The 21,810-nt window shown below is 53.3% G+C and overlaps 2 protein-coding genes across 6 annotated transcripts in view; both read right to left on the bottom strand.

Moving 5' to 3' along the window:
- Positions 1-100: 100 nt before the first annotated feature.
- On the bottom strand, positions 101-13,916 carry Pdk2 (pyruvate dehydrogenase kinase 2). Of its 3 annotated transcripts, none has more exons than XM_055620080.1 (11): positions 13,713-13,916; positions 11,953-12,094; positions 5,412-5,483; positions 4,812-4,996; positions 3,395-3,484; positions 3,115-3,192; positions 2,549-2,625; positions 2,336-2,434; positions 2,124-2,231; positions 1,524-1,637; positions 101-1,012 (listed from the first exon to the last, which is right to left on the bottom strand). In XM_055620080.1, the coding sequence occupies exons 1-11, from the start codon at positions 13,828-13,830 to the stop codon at positions 872-874; spliced, it is 1,224 nt and encodes a 407-aa protein (XP_055476055.1). In that variant the 5' UTR covers positions 13,831-13,916; the 3' UTR covers positions 101-871. The 3 variants fall into 3 exon arrangements, with proteins under 3 accessions (XP_055476055.1, XP_055476057.1, XP_055476056.1); XM_055620082.1 differs by lacking the exon at positions 13,713-13,916 and adding an exon at positions 13,304-13,323; XM_055620081.1 differs by lacking the exon at positions 13,713-13,916 and adding an exon at positions 12,989-13,009.
- Positions 13,917-17,063: 3,147 nt separating this feature from the next.
- Positions 17,064-21,810, bottom strand: part of Itga3 (integrin subunit alpha 3) — a 30,885-nt gene continuing 26,138 nt past the window's right edge. The window contains exons 24-26 of one of the 3 annotated variants that reach the window (XM_055619780.1): positions 19,577-19,702; positions 19,075-19,218; positions 18,303-18,380 (exon numbers count right to left, since the gene is read on the bottom strand). In XM_055619780.1, coding sequence (XP_055475755.1) covers positions 19,108-19,218; positions 19,577-19,702 — 237 coding nt within the window. In that variant the 3' untranslated portion in view covers positions 18,303-18,380; positions 19,075-19,107. Of the gene's footprint in view, positions 18,381-19,074; positions 19,219-19,576; positions 19,703-21,810 lie in introns of all 3 variants that reach the window. The other 2 variants (XM_055619781.1, XM_055619779.1) reach the window with 2 other exon arrangements.

Below are 21,810 nucleotides of genomic sequence, written 5' to 3' on the forward strand. Positions count from 1 at the left end.
AGCTAGGCCAGGTCGTGAGAACAGTTAGTCCCAGAGAGCCAGTCTTCCCACGGGTGCGTGTGTGGACGCGCCCTCCCCCAGCAAGGCAGCCAGGCACCAGTCTCATTTCACCTATTTACTGCGGGTGTCACTGTCACCATCCCAGCCCCTGGGAGGGGCACACGGCTTTAACCCCTGTGTGCGGAGGGGAGGAGGTGAGGCATCGGAGATTTACAAAACCGGCTATGTACATGGGGCGTCCTAGGGGGCGAGTCATCTGTGCACACATAGTGGGCAGAGCGGGGACCCGGGGTCTGCAGCTCGGGCAGGAGAGGGTGGGTGTACACGGGGCAGGGAGGTGTGCACCTGAGGACATGCTGGGCGGCGACTTCGCCAAGATCGCCTTGGAATCCTGGTGGGGCGGGTTGGGTGCACCCCATTCTCCCTCCAGACCTGAGGATACAATCCACCCTTCTTAACATTGACAAAGGACCGGGCCTGTACAGGGTGCGGGCCTAAGGTAAGCAGGGCAGCCACTTGGGAGGCCAGGACTATGCAGGCAGTGAGGGGGACCCAGGGGTCCCGACAATTCTGGTCTTGGGAGAACTGCCATGGAAAAGTATCTTTGGGGCACCCTATCAGGTAGAGCCAACCCCAACCCTCAGGCATCACCGTGGAGACCGGGCTCCAGGAAAACCCCCTAGATTTCTCCATAGAGACAGATTGGCACTTAGGGACCACCACAGATGGGCCACTGAGATTTCTACAAAGATGGACCTGGTCGGCAGGGAGACCCAGCTTCACCACTGTACCCCAGGGGATGGGGAAGGTCCCTGTGGTGGCTGGATTCAGAGGTGGCAGCATCCTCCTAGGTGCCAGGGAGAGAAGGCCCCTAGCTGACACGATACGTTGATGTGTTCCTGGGCTCTGTGCTGGGCACACACCAGTCACCGGCCTCCTGGATGGTCTGATAGTGGCGCCAGGCAGACTTGTTGTAGACAGGCAGGCGCTCCACAGAGTCCGTGGACAGGGCCTAGGGAGCATTGCCATCAGTGTCCTGCTTCCCCACTCCTCACTGCCTACCCTTTCCCACCCAGGCCCTGATGGTCTCCATCCCTGGAGTCCTAACCCGGGCCTAAGTCAGCTCCATAATGAGACATTAGCTGATACACAACGCCAGGCCCAGAGAAGCCCCTAAAATAGCCTGAGCCTTCTGTGTCTTGCCCTGGCCCATTTCAGCAAGCTGGTCCCTCAAAGGTCAGGGAGGCAAAAAGAACCAAGAGGATGGAGGCTGGGCTGTGTGCTCCCTATTCGTGACCAAGGCACATACCTTCTCAACTGAAGGCCATGATCTGTAAGGTCCCCTTCCTTCCAAAGGATCCTCAGAAGAGGGACCTTACTCACAGACCCTGGACACCACCTGAAGTTCCCTACCACATTAGTTAAAAGTTACGGCGCTTGAGGAGCCAAAGGCTCAGCCCTCAGGAAGCACAAGGGAGGGGCGGAAACCTTCGAGCAGCAAACTCACCCCCGACGGACCTCACCTTGAGATAGATGACAGCATCGGTCCCAAAGCCCTCCATGGAGAAGAGCTGCAAGTCCCCCTGGAAGTACTTGGCGTAGAGGCGGGAAATGGGGAGTCCATACCCGAAGCCAGCCTACAGAGGATCCACGGGTCATCACATGAGTCACGGATGCTGGACTGGGGATGGGCAGGGGTGCTGGGGCAGGGGTGGGGAAGGTGGGAGTAGGTGGTAGGCCGAGGAACCGCAGAGGAACCAGGGAGGAAAGATGGACAGGAGAGTTCTACCCAGAGGCCTGGTGGTTACAAGCTCCTTGGAGCCTATTCCCTAAGGTCCTATCGTGGAACAGGACCGCCTATTCCACAAGAGCAGGGACGGAGGTGACAACAATTAGCAATGCCATGAAGAAAAGAGAAGACAAAAGGACTGAAGAAAAGTGACCGCTAAAGCAGACAGGCAGATAAGCAGCATGCAGGACCCTATCAGCAAGCAGTGGACAGATGGGCAGCCCAGGGTCACAACTGGACACTGTCATTGCACAGCTGTGGGGGCGGGTGGGGGTAGAGTAAGCTTGGGATTTAAGAAAGCAGGAGACAAGGGGACTGGAGGAAGCCATCTCACCAGCGGGGTACCCCCAGTGCCAGGCTGGGGTGTAGGGGCAGTGGAGTACATGTAGCTGAAGAGCCTTTCAATCTTCCTCAAGGGGACACCCCCGCCTCGGTCACTCATCTGGGAGACAAGGGACACGTGAGAGGCCCTCCAAGGTCACGCCCTCCACTCCTCACCCCGAGCCCTGTGACCTCCTATGCTCAGGTCAGAGGTCACACACATACTTTGATGGACAGATCTTCTTCACCCAAGGCCACCATAATCTTGATAGGGGGCAGAGTGAGGCTGGACTCGTGGTTTTCCACAGTGGCCCGCATGGCATTCTGGGGAGGGAAGGAAGGACGCACTGAGGGAAGCCAGCCGAGAAGGCACTGCTAAAGCTGAGGGCTGAGGGCTTGACCCTGCCCACCCTCCCCTAAGAAGGGCAGCCTTCTTACCTTGAAGAGCTCAAAGAGCATATGGTAGAGGTGGGAGGGGACGTAGACCATGTGAATGGGCTGGGTGGCGTTGGTGGCTGTGGGGATCAAGACCGAGGGCAGAAGAAGCATGGCAAGGTCATCAGGTTACCTCCCACAGTCTTATATACAGCGTGCCCCTGCAGCCCATGTTCTCTCAGGGCAGACCTGGGCTGGCCAAGAAGCCAGTAGGTCTTGGGTTCTACGGAAGTGTCTCATCATACATCGCTCTCCCCAGTCTTTGTCCTCTCGTCCCGTACCTCGTCCTTCCTGTCACTTACGAGGCTTTGAAATTAGCGGATGCAGTTACATGTCCGCCGGTTACCTATCACAGGTCTCGGCCTCCCTGGCACCGAGCTCTGTGAGGGCAGTGGCCTTGCCTGTCTTCTTCACATGACGCATGTGCCAAATAATAAACAGTTGTCCAACAGATTAATAATATAGAGCAGCTCCCCTCTAGGGGAGTCTGACCCCCCAGACCCCCTACTCTGGCCTGTCGCCATTGTTCGGAACACATGCACACACACCCCTCACCTTCATCTGCTTACCATTGACTTCCTGGATCTCCAAGTCAGGTGAGGCCATGTAATACTTGTCACACAGGAGCTTAGCCATGTCATAAGCATCTGAGAGGAGACAGGGCCACTCAGAGTTATGGGCGGCTGACCCAGTAGGCATTCCCTTTGGCATTGTCCCCTGGGGGACACGAAACCCATGGGGACATGGCTCCCACCCACAGGGAATGGGTCACCCTCTGGCCTCCTTATCTGGGAGGGGTCCCTGAAACTCCTTTATGGGCCAGGCCTATGGTGGGGGGGAGGGGCTCACCTTTTACCACGTCAGACACGTTGCAGTTGGGGTCAATGCTGCCAATGTGTTTGGGGTGGGCTGGGTTGGTGCTGCCATCAAAGATGAGGGCTGTGGGGAGAGGAAGGGGCATTTTGGCTAGTTCACAGGGGCTAGCCCTCTCTCTTCCTAAACATCCTGCCCTTCCCCTCATCTGCAAACCTCTATGCATTCCATGCAAAGCATGCCCCCCAAGTCCTGTTTTCCCCCTATCTCAGGCCTTCCACAGCCTCTGCACCCTGCCGCAGTCTTCCACAGGCTTCTCCCATATCATACCCTGTTAAATGTATACATTCATTTATTCATTCACTCACTTACTTTTTATAATTTATTTAATTTTATTTTATGTGCATTAGTGTGAAGGTGTCAGATCCTTAGGAATCAGGGTTACAAACAGCTGTGAGAGGCCATGCAAGTGCTAGGAATTGAACCCCGGTCCTTTGGAAGAACAGAAGGCGCTCTTAACCACTGAACCATCTCTCCAGCCCCTCATTCATTTATTTTCATGACAGGGTTTCTCTATGTAACAGCCCTGACTATCTTAGAACTTGATTTGTAGACCAGGCTGGCCTTGAGCTCACGGAAATCTGCCTGCTTCTCCCTCCCAAGTGCTGGGATTTAAGGCGTGCGCCATCAAGCCCAGTTTTCAAACGTACTCTTCACTTTCATACTTTCATGCAATACTCTAAGACAGTTTCCACCAGCTTCCTGTTCAAAAGACTTGGACATAAAGAACTCACTTAACATGGCTACGCTTTGCCAACCAGCACAGCAAGTCTTAGACAGGAATGCTAAACAATAAACTGTGTGGGTTTTTTTATATGATATAATGAGAGTTTTTAAAGTTTTCGGTGGGAGGGAATAAAATGTTGAAGTGGCTGGCAAGATGGCTCAGTGGATAAAGGTGCTTGCAGCCAAGCCTGACGCCCTGAGTTCAGTCCCCAAGACCCACGCGATGGAAGGAGATGTTCTCTGATCTCCACATATGCATAAATAATAAAATAATAAAGTTGTTTTAAAACGTTTAAATATGTAGCATATTTTACACTTACAATTATTTAAAACAATATATTTGAGCTCAATGTTGGACATTTACTTTCCTTTTGGAGCCAGTTATTCATTCATTCATTCATTCATTCATTTAGAGACAAAGTCTCACTATGTAGCTAAGGTTGGCCTCAAACATATGATCCTTCTGCCTCAGCCTCCCAGGTGCTGGGATTATAGGCCATGTGCTACCGTACCTGACTCAAGCCAGTTACTCTTCAGTTCCTGAACGGCACTTAGGGCCCTGGCACATCGGCTGAGGTGGGAACTCCTGCTTTCTTATCAGGGGCAGTGCCCTTCCTGGCATGCCCTGCCAGGACCCCTGGCCCTCTCGGAAGCAGCCAGAACTCACTGTGCTGGTTGATGAGCATGCGGATAGAGATGCGGCTGAGGTAGAAGCGATCTAGGAAATACTGGATGTTCTGGTTAGAGACCGGGTCATCGCCGTAGGTGTCCTTGTACTCCAGCACTCCCTGTGCCATGGTGGGCACCACATCATTGTGCCGGTTCCGGATGGTGACCAGGGCATCGGTGAACCTTCAGAGAAGGCAGACATTTGCTCCTTCCCAGTCTCAGGCTTGGGGACACCCCTGGCTCTCCTTTATTCCCAGTTTCCTATTGGTTCCTCCATTTTCTCTATCCTTTCCAGCCCCAGACACACAGTGCTCACCCACCTGAAGCCCTCTCTCAGCTCTTTACATCTTCTTCCTGTTTACAGCTAAAGCTCTCAGTTCCTCTGAAGGTTTGCTCCTGAGGGCAGGGTTTCCCACATCCTCTCGGCATGTTGACAGGTCTGCATCTCTCGCAGCAGACCTGGGTTTCCCAGAAGCAGCCTGTCTCCCTCTTTCTTGGGGTATCCCTGAAGGCAGGGGGCTTTTCCCTGCACCCGGCTGGCATTCTATCGTTGGGGCCCTAACCAAGATTCTTGTCCCTGATGACGGTGCTCACTCACTGGCTTAGGGTCCGGTGGTCCTCGGGGTCCTTGTCCAAGAATTCCATGATGTCCAGAAGACTCTGGACATACCTGTTGAAGGCAGAGGGGACCATGGGCTCAGCTGAGACTACCACAATGCTCCCTCTCACCCCCTCAGAGGCCGCAGAGCTGAACCGGCTGACAAGCAACGTCCCATTTCATCTGCCCTGCGTCTCCCTGACAACCTAGTAAGTTGTACAAGGAAACCTCGAATTTGCTAGTTCCCTGACAGCGCATTTCTTTGCTTCAGAACCCTGTAACGGCAACCTTACGAGGGACCAGAAATCACCCCCTCCTACAGAGAGCAGGGGACTGAGGCCCCCCTATACCAAAGGCCATGGCAATAGAGGGCTCAGACATCTACCTGCCTTGCTGAGCCCTTTTTACTGACAAATCTCCCACAGTGGGGTTAAGGCATCTGGTGGACTATGGGTGTAGCTGTCAGGTTAGCCGGTACAGGGCCCCTCCCACAGTGATCTGGAACCTGCCTAGGGAACCCCAGTGAGTAGGTGTGACCAGCTCTGTCCTCCGTCAAGACCAGGGAGGCTCACTCTGCCCTGCAAAACCAATGAGCAGGGTGGGTGTGGGTGAGCCTATAGGCCTCTACGGGCCTGGCAAGAGGGGCAGGTCTCCTCTCCAACTAGGAAAGACTGATACACAAAGCAGAACATGGGGCCAGGGCACTGAGCTTCGGCAAGTGGCTGTAGATGGTGCCAATTTGGTGCCACTGTCCCCTTGCCCCACTAAGCCATGACTTTAGCTTCCTCTCCAGATATGCTCAGCCTGTATCTTGTTCTGGAAAGACAGAAGAACCAGCCTTCCTCTGTTCCCTGTGGCAGAAACACATCCAGCCTGAGGACTGGAGGGACTACCTGGAGCCCTGTCACAGAGAGCCCCTGAGGCCCAGTGGTGTCTCTAGGAGAAACACTAGGTTAGGACCCATCCAGAGCACCCAGACCTCTTGAGAAGAGAGGCGGGAACAAGCCCCAGAGCAGTGCCCCAGCTGGGTAAGAGGACAGCAAAGCCTCTCGGATCTCCTGAAATTCCTGCCACCTACGGGGCTGCGGCTGAGGAGCTCACCTCGGCCTCCGCTCCCACTCTCTTCTGTGTAGAATGCCCCTCTCCTTGCACCCCAAGACTGCTCTTCAGCTCAAACATCAAAGAAGAGCTGGGTCTGCTGGGTTCTAGGGTGGCCCAGGGTTAACTAGGGAACCTCTTTGGGCTTGTTTCTTTACTAGGAAGGCGGGAGTCCTTATCCGTACCTCCCACTGCATGGTGAGAGTACTCTGAATGCTGACTCGGCTTAAAACCTGTCACCAGCTGAGCCATGCTTCAGGCTATCCCATACTGGGAGCAGGAATGGTCTTGGCCTGGGCCTCCGCCCTGTCCTTCCCAGCCAGAACCTAGCACAGTGACTGTGGGAGTTGCTCCTCTTGATGACCAGCTATGGATAGAATGAGTGAATAGACCAGCTTCCTTCGCCCCTGCCTACAGCAGACATCTGCATCAAGAGGACCTCAGTCTCCTGAGAGAGGCATGATGGTGGCTGATATTCAGCTGAGCTACTGCTATGGCCTGACCACTGTCTTCCACCTGGGCTCAGAGGCTTTGAGGGAGGGGAGCTACAAGCATGAAAGTGAATGTGCGAGGGAGGCACGTGGAGAGAAGAGGAGGGAGCAGATGGGAGGTGGGGGGGCCCACATGAACCCTTCTCAAGAATTCATGGTGGGTGGGGACAGAAGGTAGGAGGCTTTGTGCATGCCCAGAGGTAGAAATGGACAGAGTCCCAGTTTCCAGGTCCAGTCAGGGCTGTGCAGTGAACTTTTAAGGGAAGAAGTGAAACTGGTTACATGGCCAGTGACGTGGAACCGAGGGCCATGGACCTGCTGACAAAGGCAGCCAAGGCTCCCCACTTCCTGAGCCTCCAGCTCCCACATGGAGACAGTGAGGAGACTCATGTGCTAGGGGACATCATGAAGATTATGGGACCGTCCGAGTCGGCACACAGAGCAGCCCCTGATGCTCCACAAGCCCTCGGGTGTTGGGGCTGCCGTGGTGACACTGTGGAGACTCACACACCTGCCGGCCCCTCAAAGGGCTTATTTTCCACAGGGAAATGATGCTAGGTGTGCTTCTCAGACCCAGGGAAGAACCTGGGAGATTTTTGCTTACCCAGACTAGGGAGAGGGCCAGGCTAGAGAAATAAGTGTGTGTCCAGGTTGGGAGGGGAAGGCCTAGGGCCTAAGCGCCTCCCCTCCTTGGTAAAAATCTAGCATTTCCAATGCTCCAACACAGAGACACCCACCCATCCCCGAGACAATCCCTTCCGGGGAGAGGAATGCAGGCCTGAAGGGACAGGCCGGCAGTAGAAGGAGAGAGAAGGCACCCAGCCACCCCCAAGTAGTATGTGGAAGTAGGGAGTGGAGGGATGGCTGAGCCAAAGGAGCAAGTGTGTAAATGTAAAGAGTGTGTGCCTGTGGGTGCATACCAGCATCGACAGCTGCCAGGGACAAGGATGTGAACCGGCCCATGGCCAGTGAGGAGTGTGGCTATTCGCAAGAAGTGAGAGGGCAGACGTATCTCACACCCAGAGTCACTCTGTGAATGGGTGGCAGGCTTGGGTTTGGACCCTGGCTGTTCCCTGAAGGCAGGCGACTGGGAGGCTTCAACCCAACCCCAAGCTGGGGTTCACGGGAGGGAGCTCAGGGTGGGGTAGAGCTTAGCTTTAAAAATGCCTTGGGGATCCCTCATCAGCTTGGCTCAGGTCAGGTGTGCTGGTGTGCTGAGGGACAGGCTAACTTAAAGGAGGCTCTGGCTCTCGTCAAAGGACCTTCTGCTTCTTATTCTGCTCAGGACAAGGCCTGGCTGGCTTCTGTGGGGTGGGAGTGGGGCTCTTCACAGGCAGGGCCTGGGGTCCACATACCTTGTAGACAAGCCAGGGAGGTAGATAAGAGGGTAATACCCATCACCACAACACACACATAGCACCCCACCCACTGAATCAGCCCCTTCCACATACTCCTTACACTCTACAAGACCCAGCGACAGGAGTGACTCACTGCATGTACCTCCCCACCTGTCCACGCCTCTTCAGGTGATCTTCCTCCTGAGAGGAACCAATGGATACCTCTCTGGACCCTGGTAGCACCAGGAGACATGCCATTCTTCAGGTGAGCCCTACTTTCCTACAGACTTGCCAGGGGGACATGGAAGTCATAGCCCTGTGGCATAAGCCCACACAAAGCCTTCTTCCTGTCCCCATCCCTAATGCAGCCTCCAGAACCGGTGGCCTGGGTTCGAATCCCAGATCCACCAGTACTCCCTAATCAACCTTAGCCAAGGCTCCCCACTTCCTGAGCCTCCATCTCTCACATCTCTCACGTGGAGATAGCGAGGAGACTCGTGTGCTAGGGGACATCATGAAGATTACGGGCCCGTCTGAGTCAGCACACAGAGCCGCCCCTGATGATCCACAAGCCCTCGGGTGCTTGTTTTTCGTTTTTATTTTTGCGATACCCCTTGTCCTCACTGCTGCATTATCTCCGAAACCTCTGACACAATTACACCATCCTTGAGCTACAGGCACTGCTGCCATGAAGCATGGACTATGGCTGGTACTGAGCAAGCTCTAGATGTGTGTACTGGCTAGTTTTATGTCAACTTGACACAAACTAGGGCCATCGAAGAGGGAGATACGAGTGGGAAAATGCCCCCATCACACTCGCTGTAGGGAAGTCTGTAGAGCATTTTCTTTTTTTTTTTTTTTTTTTTTCTGTAGAACATTTTCATACCTGGTTGATGCAGGAGGGCCCAGCCCATCGTGGGTGGAGCCACCCATGAGCTGGTGGCCATGGGTTCCACAAGAAAGCAGGCTGAGCATGCCACAGGAAAGCAAGCCAGTACTGACTTCCTTCAGTGAAGGACTATGGTGTGGAAGTGTATACCAGATAAACCCTTTCCTCCCCAGGATGCTTTCAGTCATCTGTCTCATCACAGAAAAGGTGGTAACTCTTAACAAAGGATGCATTTCACACTCAGTAATGTGGGACCCCGAGAAACAGCTGAGACTCAGCTAGACAGGCCAGGATGCTGAGCCCAAGGAAGGCCATATTGCTGTGTTAGGAGTACCCATCGAGACTCTAAGTCATACGTGTCACACATGCTCTTGCCAAGCCCAGAGAATGGTCCCAACGTCCAGTAACCGCCCAAAATGGCCCCGGTACTCCAAGTCTGAGCAGCCGAAACAGCTGATCAGGTTTATTTTGATCTGGGGATTAATCATTTCAAGCATCAGCCCAGGCCTTTAGTGCTCCATTAACTGTAGCTGTGCATTAACTACTGGGCTGCCACCAGCTCCCTCCCTCTGCATGCCCCTTCCCTTTGTCCCCAAGGGGAGGTTCTGCTCTATACTCATTAGAGGGCTAGTGGCCCTCTCTCCAGGCTCTGTGGCTGAGGCCCACTGGCTCTTCGAACCCCCTCAGCCTCAATTTCATGTATCAGGATGACCAACCACCCCCTTGGCATGTTCTCCTGTATGTTGAATCATCCCCTGGGGAAGTACTTTCTTTGGCTCTCCCCCTCCTGCTGTTTCCTGGCCTTCCTTCCAAGCTTTGAGGGGGAGACTAAGTCAGGCTAAGCTCCTGAGAAAGGTCAGGAAGGGGAGTCAGAGGGCAGCCTCTCCTGCCCTCCTCCTGACCTCTACAAATCACCCTTCCTGGCTGCCCCCCAGAACAGCTCCTTTGAAGGGGTCTGAGAAGTCTTGTCATGAACTCAGGGACCAACGGGTGAGTCATCTAAGCCAGTCAGCCGGATAGACTGCAGGAAGGCTGGGAGAACAGATGGTGCCTTCTGTCTCGTGCCCACAGCTCTACCACCCTGTGGTAAGCAAGACAGGCAGATTGGCTCAGGAGTCCTGGACCTCCTGGTGCAGGGTTCAATGATGGGTGACTTAGCCAGGCCCTCCGAAATTCAAACCTTGCCCTCCACCCACCCCTCACCTTCTCAGTGATATTCACCAGCCTTCCTTTCTTCCTAGATCTGAGTATCTAAGTCCTTCTGTGTATCTATTTCAACTTTCCCATGTGTTTTGCTTTGAAACATGTTTCACTCTGTTGCTTAGGTGGGTCCTGAACACCTGAACTCATTATCCTCCTGCTTCAACCTCCCGAACACTGGAAAAACAGGTACTGCCTCCTCCCTGCTCAGTTTTCTTCACGACCTCAGTCGACATTATGGACCTACAGCGTACCTGGCCTGTGTGCATGGCCCCATCCCATACTGGAGACCATCTCTCTAGAATAAACCAGGGTGATCTACGCTTTCCTTGTTTTACAAGTGTCAAAATGCACATATTACACTTCTGCAATGGGAGATGCCATAATCAATGTCATTTCATAAAACAAAACAAAACAAAACCCAAAAATGTAACCTTCCCTGCTCACTGCACTTTGTTTGGCCCATCATGGCAGGATTTCATTTCCCAGGAACACTGTGGACCCCTTGTGGGAAACTTCTGCTGTCTTTGTGTTTGTCTGTGTGATTACTGAGACGGGAACACAGGGCTTCGTCTAGAGCAGGCAACTGCTTTACCACTGAGTCCTTTGTTTTAGTCCGAGACAGGCTCTCGCTAAATTCCTCAGGTTAGCCTTACAATCACGACTGTCCTACCTCAGCCTCCCAGCCACGATTATCCGGCTGCGGCGCTCATATTGCCTGAACTATTTATTCAGCTGCCAAGGAACAACCCAGGGCCCTTGCATGACAGGCAAAGGCATGTCTTATCACTACTGCTGCGCAGCCAGCTGCTGCCATTTCCCGAGACACAGGCCAGTGTTGGGCCCACAGGTACAGCTATGACATAGCGCCCAAACCTGGGGGAATCCTCATCTTTCTACGTGACAAACCCTGATGACTAGATTTCGTCCCCAGCTGCCACAAAAGGCTATTATTGATGATCAGCCAGGGACAGGCCTAGTGGCAGACACACCTTTGTTTACATTTCGTGTGAGGTTAGTGGCTAGCGGCCTCCAGTTACCCAGCCCCGCACAGAGTTGTGTGTCTTTGGCTGCCTGTAATCGATTTGCCATTCTTGCCCTGGGAACTCTTTGGGAAAAGACTGTGTTGTCTGTGTTTACCTGGGCGCTTCTCCAATATTCAAGACAGTTAAGAGTTGCCACTTGAATAATTGAATCTTCACTCTCCCCCTGCCCCCACCCCCACCCTCGTTTTCTGAAGCTACTTGGGCAAACAGGGGCTGCTCCAGAAGCAGGCCATGGGCTATTATTGCTGACACTAGCAAGGACTTTCGCTCTTGACTGTGAAAGCTGTGCTTTCTTGGATGAAAGCAGGATGGCGAGACACAGACTGAACTTGACCTTTGTCCCTGCTCAAGCGGGTGTTCCACACGATCCCGGGCCACTCCCTCCCCAGCCTCTTGGAGCCCCTGTGCCTCGCCTCTGTCCTAGCCTCTGACCCGAGAACTGAGGAACACGGAAGGGTGATGGGATGTGAGGGGCCTCACCAGCTCTGCACCAGCTGTACTGAGGGGGTGCTCAGTACTCGGTCGGGAAGCAGGTTGATCTCTTTCATGATGTTGGCCAAGCGCACGGGCAGCTCCTGCCGGAGGAAGGTGAATGATGTTTTCTCGCAGGCATTGCTGGATCCTGAGGGTAAGAGAGGGTTCAATCAAAAGCTGCGAACCACGGGAACTGTCACACGTGTGGAGACTGGCAGGCTGAAATGACCAGGTGACCTATGCATGGCACACAGCAAGGTAGCCCTCCTAGCACTGCAGAAACCCCCACCACCACCCTGTTTGACACTTCAGGGGCGGTATCACCTACTGACCCTCAGTTAAAACCCCATTTGTCTCTAACCAGGGAGGCAAGATGTTCCTGGGGCTCGTTCTCAACTGTTCTGGCCTAAGTCATCTCAATTTTTTTTCCCCATTCCTCTAGGTAGGCACTCCTCCCGGGGGACTGTCCCAGGGAGTAGAAGTACTTAAGAAATCCTACCCTCTCTGAGGTGCAGTACCTAGATTCCCAGGACTGTAGGAACTCGGCATTATCCCTGGGGCAGGCCATCCCATCCAGGCTGAGGACACAGATGGATGCCAACGGAGAATTGGCCATGTAAACGACCATCTGTGAGGCCAATGGGGACCTTGGTCCAGGGTCAAGATGGATAGGCAGTGGAGGAATGAATAGTGTCAGCCCAGGGACAGGGGATCTAGGATCAAAACCAGGCCCTGCTTCCATCACCCCTTTTGAGGGGTTCAGTTTTCCCCATTCAGGCAGACGGGACCACTGCAAGCCCCTTCCGGCTGTGACACTTTGCCGAGGCTTGGAGTGGGCCTTGGAGGAATTCCTACACAAGTAAAGGTTATGACTCCCACCGAACAGGGAGAAACAAAGGCACGTCCTGGAAAACAGGTGCTCAAGTCTTGTCTGCCACTCCCCTGTCCTCCTGTCTGTGATGCAACTCTTGAAAGACCTGGGTCCACTCCCAATCACCATTGTGGCACCATAGGAATGCCACACAAGGTCTCCATCCACCACCTGGCAAAGCTTTCTTCTGCCCTGGAGCCACCTCCACCTTCAGAACACTGAGTGGGTGATCTTCAGAAACCCAGGGACAGCCATGGCAGCGCGCAAGCCACCTGACTACCTCATGGTAACTTGGGCTCTACCCAGCTAGGAACCGCCGCCAGGCCAGACCAGATTTGATCTTCAAGCGTCCTTGCCCAGTGGACAGCTGCAGTGGGTGGAGGATCACCAGTTAGGGGAGTTCCTCCCGTCAGCACCTCCTACTCAAAGGGCCCCCATCCCAGCTGCCCCGGGATTTCTCGCTTGCTCAGTTCAGAAGCACCTCACCCTTCGGTACACAGTCCGGGTCTACCAGATGACTGAATCTCCCTGGCACTCCCAGCAGCAAGTCCCCTGTTTATTCCTGGTCGCCCCTCTCAGCGGCTGGGATCCCCCGCCCCCCCCCGACTGGCTCTATCATGTCTGGATGGGGCCCTATGCCCTCTCTGCCTCTTAATCCCCATGATCCCTCGCAACGCTTTCCCCGTGCCCCCATTCTTAGTAACAGTGTGAAGGGGACACCCTTAACTCTTTCTGGGCAGCCAGGCTCGCCTCGCCATTTACCCATTCCTGTCCATACTCTTCCAAACCAACCCTCCCGGCACCCAGGACCTCTTCCTCGGGCGTTAACCTCTCACTGCCACGGTCTCCTTCCCCGCGCCCACCGCCCGGGTGCCCGCCTACGTCGACTCCGTACCGAAGTCTAGAAACTGCTTCATGGATAGCGGAGACGGGGAGAACTTGCTGAAGTGCTCGATGTACTTGGGCGCCCCCGCCAGGGACGCATTCTTCCACAGCGCCCGGACCCAGCGCATGGCGACGGCGCCCGCTGCCCGGGCTCGGCTCCTGCTGCTGTCCCGGTGCTGGAGGCGCTGGCACCGGCCCTCCGCTTGGCCCTGCTCGGCCGGGAGACGCGCTTCGGCCGCCTCCTCCCTACCCCTACCCTGGCGGCGCCTCCAATGCCTGGCCAATCGGTTTGTCCCGGCGGCCCGACGTCGCCAATGGTCGCGCACAAACAACCCTGCGAGAGCCAATGGCCTTGCGCTTCGACACGTGGCTCTCCTCGGGGCCCATCCCCCTTAACCGTGAAGGTGCTGGAGGCGGCCTGTTGTTTTCCTGGGCTGTGCTCAGGACCCGCCTCCGACCGCTAACTCCCCTAGACTTCTTAGGGGCGAGCCCCGGATTAACCCCTTCTTTCCCCAGGGTCCCGCTAACCCTTCGTTTGGCCTTTCCACTCTTGCATTTTCCTGGCTCCTTCCAAGGTCCTCTTCGCTCCCTTTCTTTAACTCTTCCTCCCCCGCCTTGTCCCTTTCCTAAAGGCACCTGTTTCTCCTGACTTGATGCTCACCTGTTCTGCCATAGGGGCTCGTGGTGGTTTCCCACTCCTGTGAAATGGACCCAGAATAAATACTTGGGAAGTCTGGAACCAGGACGCAAGCTTAGACTATTCTAATTCTATGTGCGTGCAACCCGCTGGCTTCCATAAACATCCAAGTGGCCCAGGAGAAGGCGGCGTTTTCTCTTCTCGTGTGAAAAACACCCAAGCTTGGGGTGCGAGTGTCGCTCAGAAGCTATGACACTTGTTCAGCATGCGTGAAGCCCCGTATTGACCTCTGGCACTTGCAAAACAACCACAAAAACACCCGGAGCCAAACCCCTCCGGACTAGCAGAGGCCGGAGCTGCCGTCAGTGCTAATTTTAGGAAGTTCCATTTTATTATTACCTAGCTCGTCTGACTGCACACAAAACATAGCGCGTCTTGCACAACCACGTGAGAGGGCAACCTTCTGTGCCGCGGGCTTCCTCATTGCCAGTCCTCCCGGAGGTGAGGCATTTTAGCGGTTTCCTAAACCCGGCCTAATCTTCCTAGCAGCCCCCGGCCTCTTTCCTGCAAAACCTGATTCGCCCTCTTCTGGTGGAATGTGGTATGTTTCCCACTCTCTGGGGCTTACCTACGTTTGTTTTTTTAGTCCTTCGCTTCCCGGCGGGGTCGTGTTTGACCCCTGCGGAGTACTGAGCTTTGTTCCAAAACAGCAGGCAGGTTTAGTAGGGCCTGGTGCTGCTCTTGGAGGCTTGAGGCTGGAGGATTTCAGTTCAAAGGCCACCTCTGGGGTAGAGTGAGTACAATTGCAGCCTGGGCAGTTTAACGAGATCTTATCTCAAAAAAGTAAGAGCAGGAGCTGTGGCTGAGCTGGTAGTAACTCTGGCAGTTTTTCTAGAATGTGCAAGATTGTGGGTTTGATCCCCAGTGACACACAAACACCAAGTTAGAACGGAGTGTCATTGTAGGCAACACAAAACAAGGCTTCCTTACGGAAAGCATTTAATGCTGTGTGCTGAGCACAAGTTTGCCTGGATTAACTCATTTAATTCTTTTTTGTTGTTGTTTTGTAAACTGTGACCCATATCTTCATTCATTTTATGTGTAAGTGTTTCCCCTTCATACAAGTATATGAACCACCCATGTGAATGCTTGGTGTACTCATCAGATCCCTGGAACTGGAGTTACGGATGGTTGCGAGTCCCCAGGAGGGTGCTGCCAACTGAACCCGGGTCCCCTGAAAGAAAAAGTGCTCTTAACCCCTGAGCCATCCCTCTGGGCCCTCTCTCATTTAATGCTTCAGAAAGTCTGGTGTGCTATTATTATCCCCATTTTATAGCTAGAAAAACAGAGTGGGCAGGCGTTCTTAAGTACAAATCTGACCTTAATGGTTCCCTACTCAAGACTTTTTTCACTTAAAAAAAAAAAAAAAAGGAGCCAGGCACTATGGCGCATGCCTTTAATCCCAGCACTCAGGAGGCAGAGGCAGGCAGAGCCTGGTCTACAGAATGAGTGCCAGGACAGCCAGGGCTACACAAAGAAACTTTGTCTTAAAAAAAAAAAACAAGAACAAACAAAATTAAAATAAAAAAGAGATCTATAATCTGTATCACCTGTATGCATGCGTGCCTGAGTGAATTTATGTAGCCCACAGCATGCAGGTGACTGTGGAGGCTAGACCAGGCTAGAGGGATTGGGGTTACACCTGGTCATGAGCTACCTGATGTAGACACCGGGAATCCAGCCCAGGTCCTCCGTAAGAGCAGTAGGCACGCTTCACAGCTGAGCCATTTCTCCAGTTCCACCTTTCCACTTCTTTCTGGAGCCTTTCCAGTTGTCCCTATATCTGCTTTGGCTCCATCTACTAGCCTCATCTTTTCACATTCCCCTGCTCAACACCCATTTACTGCCTCCTTGGCCCAGCCTCTAATCTCCAATTCATTGACAATGCTATCTCTTTTGGGGGCTGGGGGCCAGACCATTCTACTCCACTTCCTGTACCTGTTCTTCAGGTCTTAGCTGCTTAGTCACCTCCTCCTCCAGGAAGCCTTTGCTGAGCTCCCGTGCTGAGCTCCCTACTTGTCCTTCCTGATCTTAGAAGGGGGTAAGAGCTTCTCACACTGAGGGCTAACTGCCTATTCATGGGTCTTTCCAATAGCTCAAGGACCACACAGGTTGTGTCTGATATAGTCATTGCTTTATCTACAGTGCTGGGCACAGAGCCTGGCATGTAGAAAGGACACAGAGTGAAAAACAGAAGTGAGGTTGGCAGAGAGGCCCTGGATATCCCTAGATATCCACGAGCCTAACAGGAAGTGGTAGATAATACAGGTGAGTCCTTTTCAAGGGCCAGGCAAAGGGGACAGGCTCTTCTTCCCTCCCTCCCTCCCTTTCTCCCTCCATTGGGTGCAAACCTCAGTCTGGCTGCCTGAGGCCCTGTCTCAACACCCCTTCCTCCCAAAATCCAAGCCGGAAGCTTAGTGATAAATGGAAACATTTGATGTCACACCAAACACAACAGGCCACAACTCTTGACACATAAAGAAAGCACTCCCTGGTGGCATTCTATCGAGAACTGGACTTCCATGAAGTGAACCCTGCTTGAATCAAAATGCCTCACGCAGGGCTTGCTGGGGTGTGTGTGTGTGTGTGTGCCAGATCCATCATCATCACCCCCTCCAGACTGGACTGAGATTGGTCAGGACTGGAGAGCGGGGGAGGGGCAGGTGCAGCAGTACAAACTGGGAACTGTTTATTTATGTTAAGAGAGACAGAAGCCCATATACAAAGAAGGCACAGGGTGGGGGGGAAGCTGCTATAGTACCGTGGGCTGGGGTGAGAGGCAGAGCTGCAGAGTGGGAGGAATCAGGGAGAGGGGAGGACCTGGGACATCAGCCTCCACTGCCAGAATGAGGATGTAGCTTTCAGGGATGGGGAAGGGCTAGGTTTCTCAGAAAGCCACAGGCAGCTCAGAATACCATCTCTGTGGTCAAGGGAACAGAGTTGAGTCTGGCCAGCTGGGGCAGGGGCTGGGCTCTCCCCTGCCCTACATTCAAGTATCGCACCCCCACGTGGTCTTGTGGGGTCTCCAGGCCTTGCCCAGGCTGAGGTGATCTGGATGGGTCAGAAGTTAATCCTCTGCATCCTGCCAGGATCTGCTAGGCCGTGACTGATACCCTGCTCTCTGAAGGATGCCACCATGCTCCAGGTCAGTTCCAGCACAGTGTGTCCAGGCCGTCCGTGGTTTTGTTTCTCTTTGTTCCTTTGGGCTGCGTTTCTTGCCAACTCCATCTGTAGCCAGGATTTGAGAGATCCATTCATAGCCAGTTCTGGGGACCTGCTCTCTAGTTCCTTGCTCTTGGGTCTGAGCACACAAGTCGTAAGGGCACCCCCTGGATAGCCTTTCGTGTGGCCCTGCTCTCCAGTGGGTGCCCGGATTTGCAGCTGGGCTTGACAGTCTCCTCCTTGTCAGTAGTTTTATTCTGGACCATAAAGTCAGTCCAGCGACAATGGCTCAAGGGGAATCCAGTGTGGAGGAAAGATGTCACCACATCAGGGACCTTTTCCTCCTGGCTCCCAGTAGAGGTGCTTTGGCTTGGTTTTGGCACAGACAGAGGCTTGGCCATGGTACCCTCTACAGGCTATCAGAAGAGGCCGTTAGCAGCAGGCCCTGTGTGCTGTGTCCAGTGTGCAGGGCTGTGCCGTGCTCAGCACTGCAAGGTCTTGAAGGAGATTCTAGGGTCCCAGAAAACATGCCTGCAGTGAGGAGGGATATATGCCTGAGCCTGCTGGTGCCAGCCAAATGCGTGGTCCCTTTTGGACTGTCGGAGTCATAATTTATGATAAATAGGAAGGAAGGGAGCATCGGGAGGGATGTCGGAGAGGGCATCAGTAGTATCGGTCCCGAATCTGCCAGCTGGTGACCCAGTGCTTCTTGGTGGGTAGGGTGCTCCCAGGAGGTGGGTAGCGCTCCTCCTCCCGGATGCGCACTGCGTGGTACTTGGGCATAATCCGGTAGTAGCGGGTCGGCTTAAAGAAGTCACACTGGAGTTCAGGCAAAAGAGAAACCGTATCAGTACATTCAAGCAGGACACACACACACACACGCACGCGCGCGCGCGCACTCACACACTCCTATGGTCCCTACAGCAGTCCCCAACTCAAACATCCCAACCTCAGTATGAGATGGGAGGATGAATGTCCCCACCCCAGGCCCAGAGGAAGGAGGGGCTGGCCGAGGAAGACACAGAGGACAGCAGAGGCAGGTGGAGGCCAAGCAGCTGCAGAGATTGTAGGCTAAGAAGACAGGGTGGTCTCAATGGCCAGTGCTAGAGGTGGGTATGATGGTTATCCTAGGGAGATGGTGGGATTCGAGACAAGGAGGACTGGCCTCTCTTGGTTCTCTCCTTCCTTGTGGGAGGGGACAGGACTTAAGAGTTATTGTGGACATGCCTGGTGATCAGACAGAGACAGGGTCTAGCCCCGACTGCTTCTCCTTTCCAGTCCTCCAGAAAGCAGCATGCTCACTGGAAATCCTCTTGGGATTTTAAGCTCTGGAGAGCCAGGAGGAAGTGGAGTTGGGGGGGGGGGGGGGCGAGGAGCAATCAGAATGGGCTGTACTTTGAGGTGGTAGACAAGTGAGATCCAAGCAGGCCCTAAGGCAAGAGGAGCAGACAGGACAGAATCAGAGGCCCCAGCCAGCTGGGGGTTTGAAGAGGAGGTCCGTAGGCCATGTTACCCGGGAGGGCTGGGGCAGGGGAGGCTGACCCCCTCAGTAGTCGTCCGTCAGCCTTTCTGTCTCTGATGGCTGGCTCTTCATCTCAGCCTTCTGCCTCTTAGCTTCATACAGGGCACGAGTGCGGGCTCGCTTGAAGAAGCCGCACTGGAGGGAGGAGGTGCAGGGGATGGCCATCAGGGGTGCTGGTAGACCCGGCCATCAGCAACTCCGGGGACCGGGGCTTAATGCTGGGGAACCTGGAAGGCTAAGTCCTGGGCCCAGCTTGGTGGATCGCCAGACACCGGAGCTCCTGGGTTCCCCTTTGCAGCCTGGGTTCCCCTTTGCAGCCTGAGCTCCCCAGGCATGGGTGGGACTGAAAGCTGGGGGTAGGGGGGAGTACCCAGGAAAGGGCATCTGAGATGGAGATGAGGAATGGGATGCAGAGCCAGGGGATGGAGGGTGAGCCGTGCTGGCGCTGGCAGGGGTCTGAAGTGGGGAGCCCCAGCAGGCTGGGAGACTCTACCTTCCACAGCAGGATGATGATGAGCCCCAGCAGCAGCAGCCCAGCCCCCACGGCCACGAGCACCAACCACAGCTCGATCTCAGCAGGCAGCTCTTCCACTAGCTCTGAGTCAATGTCCACTGAGAACTGCAGAGGAGAGAGAAGAGACTCAGCCTGGGTTAGCCTGCTGAGACCGGGCCCCCTCATTCTATTGCCTTTTTTGTCTCAGCGGGGCCGGGGCCCTGTTGTTTGACATACAGCCAGTAGGGGGCGATCGAGAGTAGAAAAAGCCCCTGCAGGATTCATTGGCAGCAGCAAGTAGGTCCCTAACACAGATTGGCCAGGCTCGGATCTGGCAGTAGGCAGCCAGAGTTTGTGAGTTTGTGAATTTGCGAGTCTGTGACACACACATCTTGCATACCAACACCGTTCCTGCTGAGCTGTGAGACCCTGGACTAGTAATTTCATCTCTCTCTGGATCACTCATGTACCCTGGCCAAGAGTCTGCTTTCAGGCAATTAGGCTTCTTGGACTTAGGTCCAGTTCACTATACAGTGGCTGTGTAGCCTTGAACAAGTTACTCAACCTCTCTGTAAACTATCTGTGGACTGGGAATTATAATTCCCGACCTCAAAGGCCACTGGACAGGATTAAACATGGTTAGAAGGAGTGGACTGCGCTGAGCGACAGCCACTTCATAAATAGTTATTCAAAAACAAACAACACACAGCACATAGCATGTTGGTTTTCCCCCTATAATGGCATGTGTATGCTCATGTCTGCAAGTGTATATACAGATTACATAGTCCACACTAGAGGCGCTTGGGACCAACCAGTGGTGGTTCACATTTGGGATTTCGTTTTACTCTGTGGCTCAAAAAGTTTCAGATTTTGGAGTGTCTGCGTTTCCAGTGTTTGGAGCAGAACTTTTCTAGGTGACTCTGCTTGATTTTCCCTTCTTTTGAAATTATTCTGATTTTTAAAAGAAACAGGTAACAGAGAAAAATCAAAGGTTTCCAGAAACACGATGCTCTGGGGGTAAAAAAAACAACAACAAAAAAACTGTTTCCACAGTGAGCAGCAGTCAGTGCATGCGGCAGGAGGCACGAGGATCAGGAGTTCAAGAACAGCCTAGGCTACAGGAGGTCCTACCTCCAAAGACCAAACAAACAAGCCTGCAGGACCTTTGATCCCAGCACTGGGAGGCAGGGGCATGTGGATCTCAAAGAGTCTGAGGCCAGCCTGGTCTACACAGTGACTTCCAGGACAGCCAGAACCAGATAGCATGACCCTTCATTCACTCATGAATGAATGAGTGAATGAATGAATGAACGAACGAATAACAAAAATACAAAGTAAATCTCTGTGCTGTGTTTTCCTTCCTTCCTTCCTTCCTTCCTTCCTTCCTTCCTTCCTTCCTTCCTTCCTTCCTTCCTTCCTTCCTTCCTTCCCAAGCTAGCCTCACACTTTTACCCCTGCCTCAGCCTCCCAAGTGCTGAGGTCATAGGCATGCACCCGTGTGCCCTTCCCAGCTCTCTCCGTATTTTTAACCCGTTTGACCCACACTGGTAGGACTGCGCTACATGCACACTTCTTCAAGCTTCGTCTTCCCCAGTTGTTTTCCTTTTTTTTTTTTTTTTTTTTTATTAATAACATCATCTCTCCCTCTCAATGGATAAAGGCCAACTTGACCTCTTGTGAGGACCACAAAGTCACTGTAGAAATGGACCACATTTTATCGAGCCGATCCCCTACTGACAGACATTTAGACCGCTTCCAATTCCCTGCTCTGATTAACAATACTCTAAAATAACCCCATATATTTATCTCTGCACACTCGTCCCGATACCTCCTTGAAATATAGGCGCATGTGCTAGATCAAAGGGTATGGGTGCTTTAAATTTTAATGAATATTGACAAATTCATCCCACAGAGGAGCCACCAATTTATACTCCAGTCAGAACCATTTCCTACCACCTAGCATCAACAGAAGGCATTTCTCTTTTTAGTATTTTCCAATCAGACAGGAAGACAACTCTTGTTATTTTTAAGTTGTTTTTTTTTTTTTTTTAATTTGATTTTTGTGACGGGGTCTCATTATTTTTTTTAAAAAGATACGTTTATTTATTATTTATACTGTATTCTGTCTGCATGTGTGCCTGCATGCCAGAAGTGAGCACCAGATCTCATTACGAGACGGTTGTGAACCAAATTGTGATCGTTGGGAATCAAATGCAGGACCATTTGGAAAAACA

The sequence above is a fragment of the Psammomys obesus genome, unplaced genomic scaffold (genome assembly GCF_907164565.1).
Source record: "Psammomys obesus unplaced genomic scaffold, mPsaObe1.curated_primary_1811, whole genome shotgun sequence".
Lineage (NCBI taxonomy): Eukaryota > Metazoa > Chordata > Mammalia > Rodentia > Muridae > Psammomys > Psammomys obesus.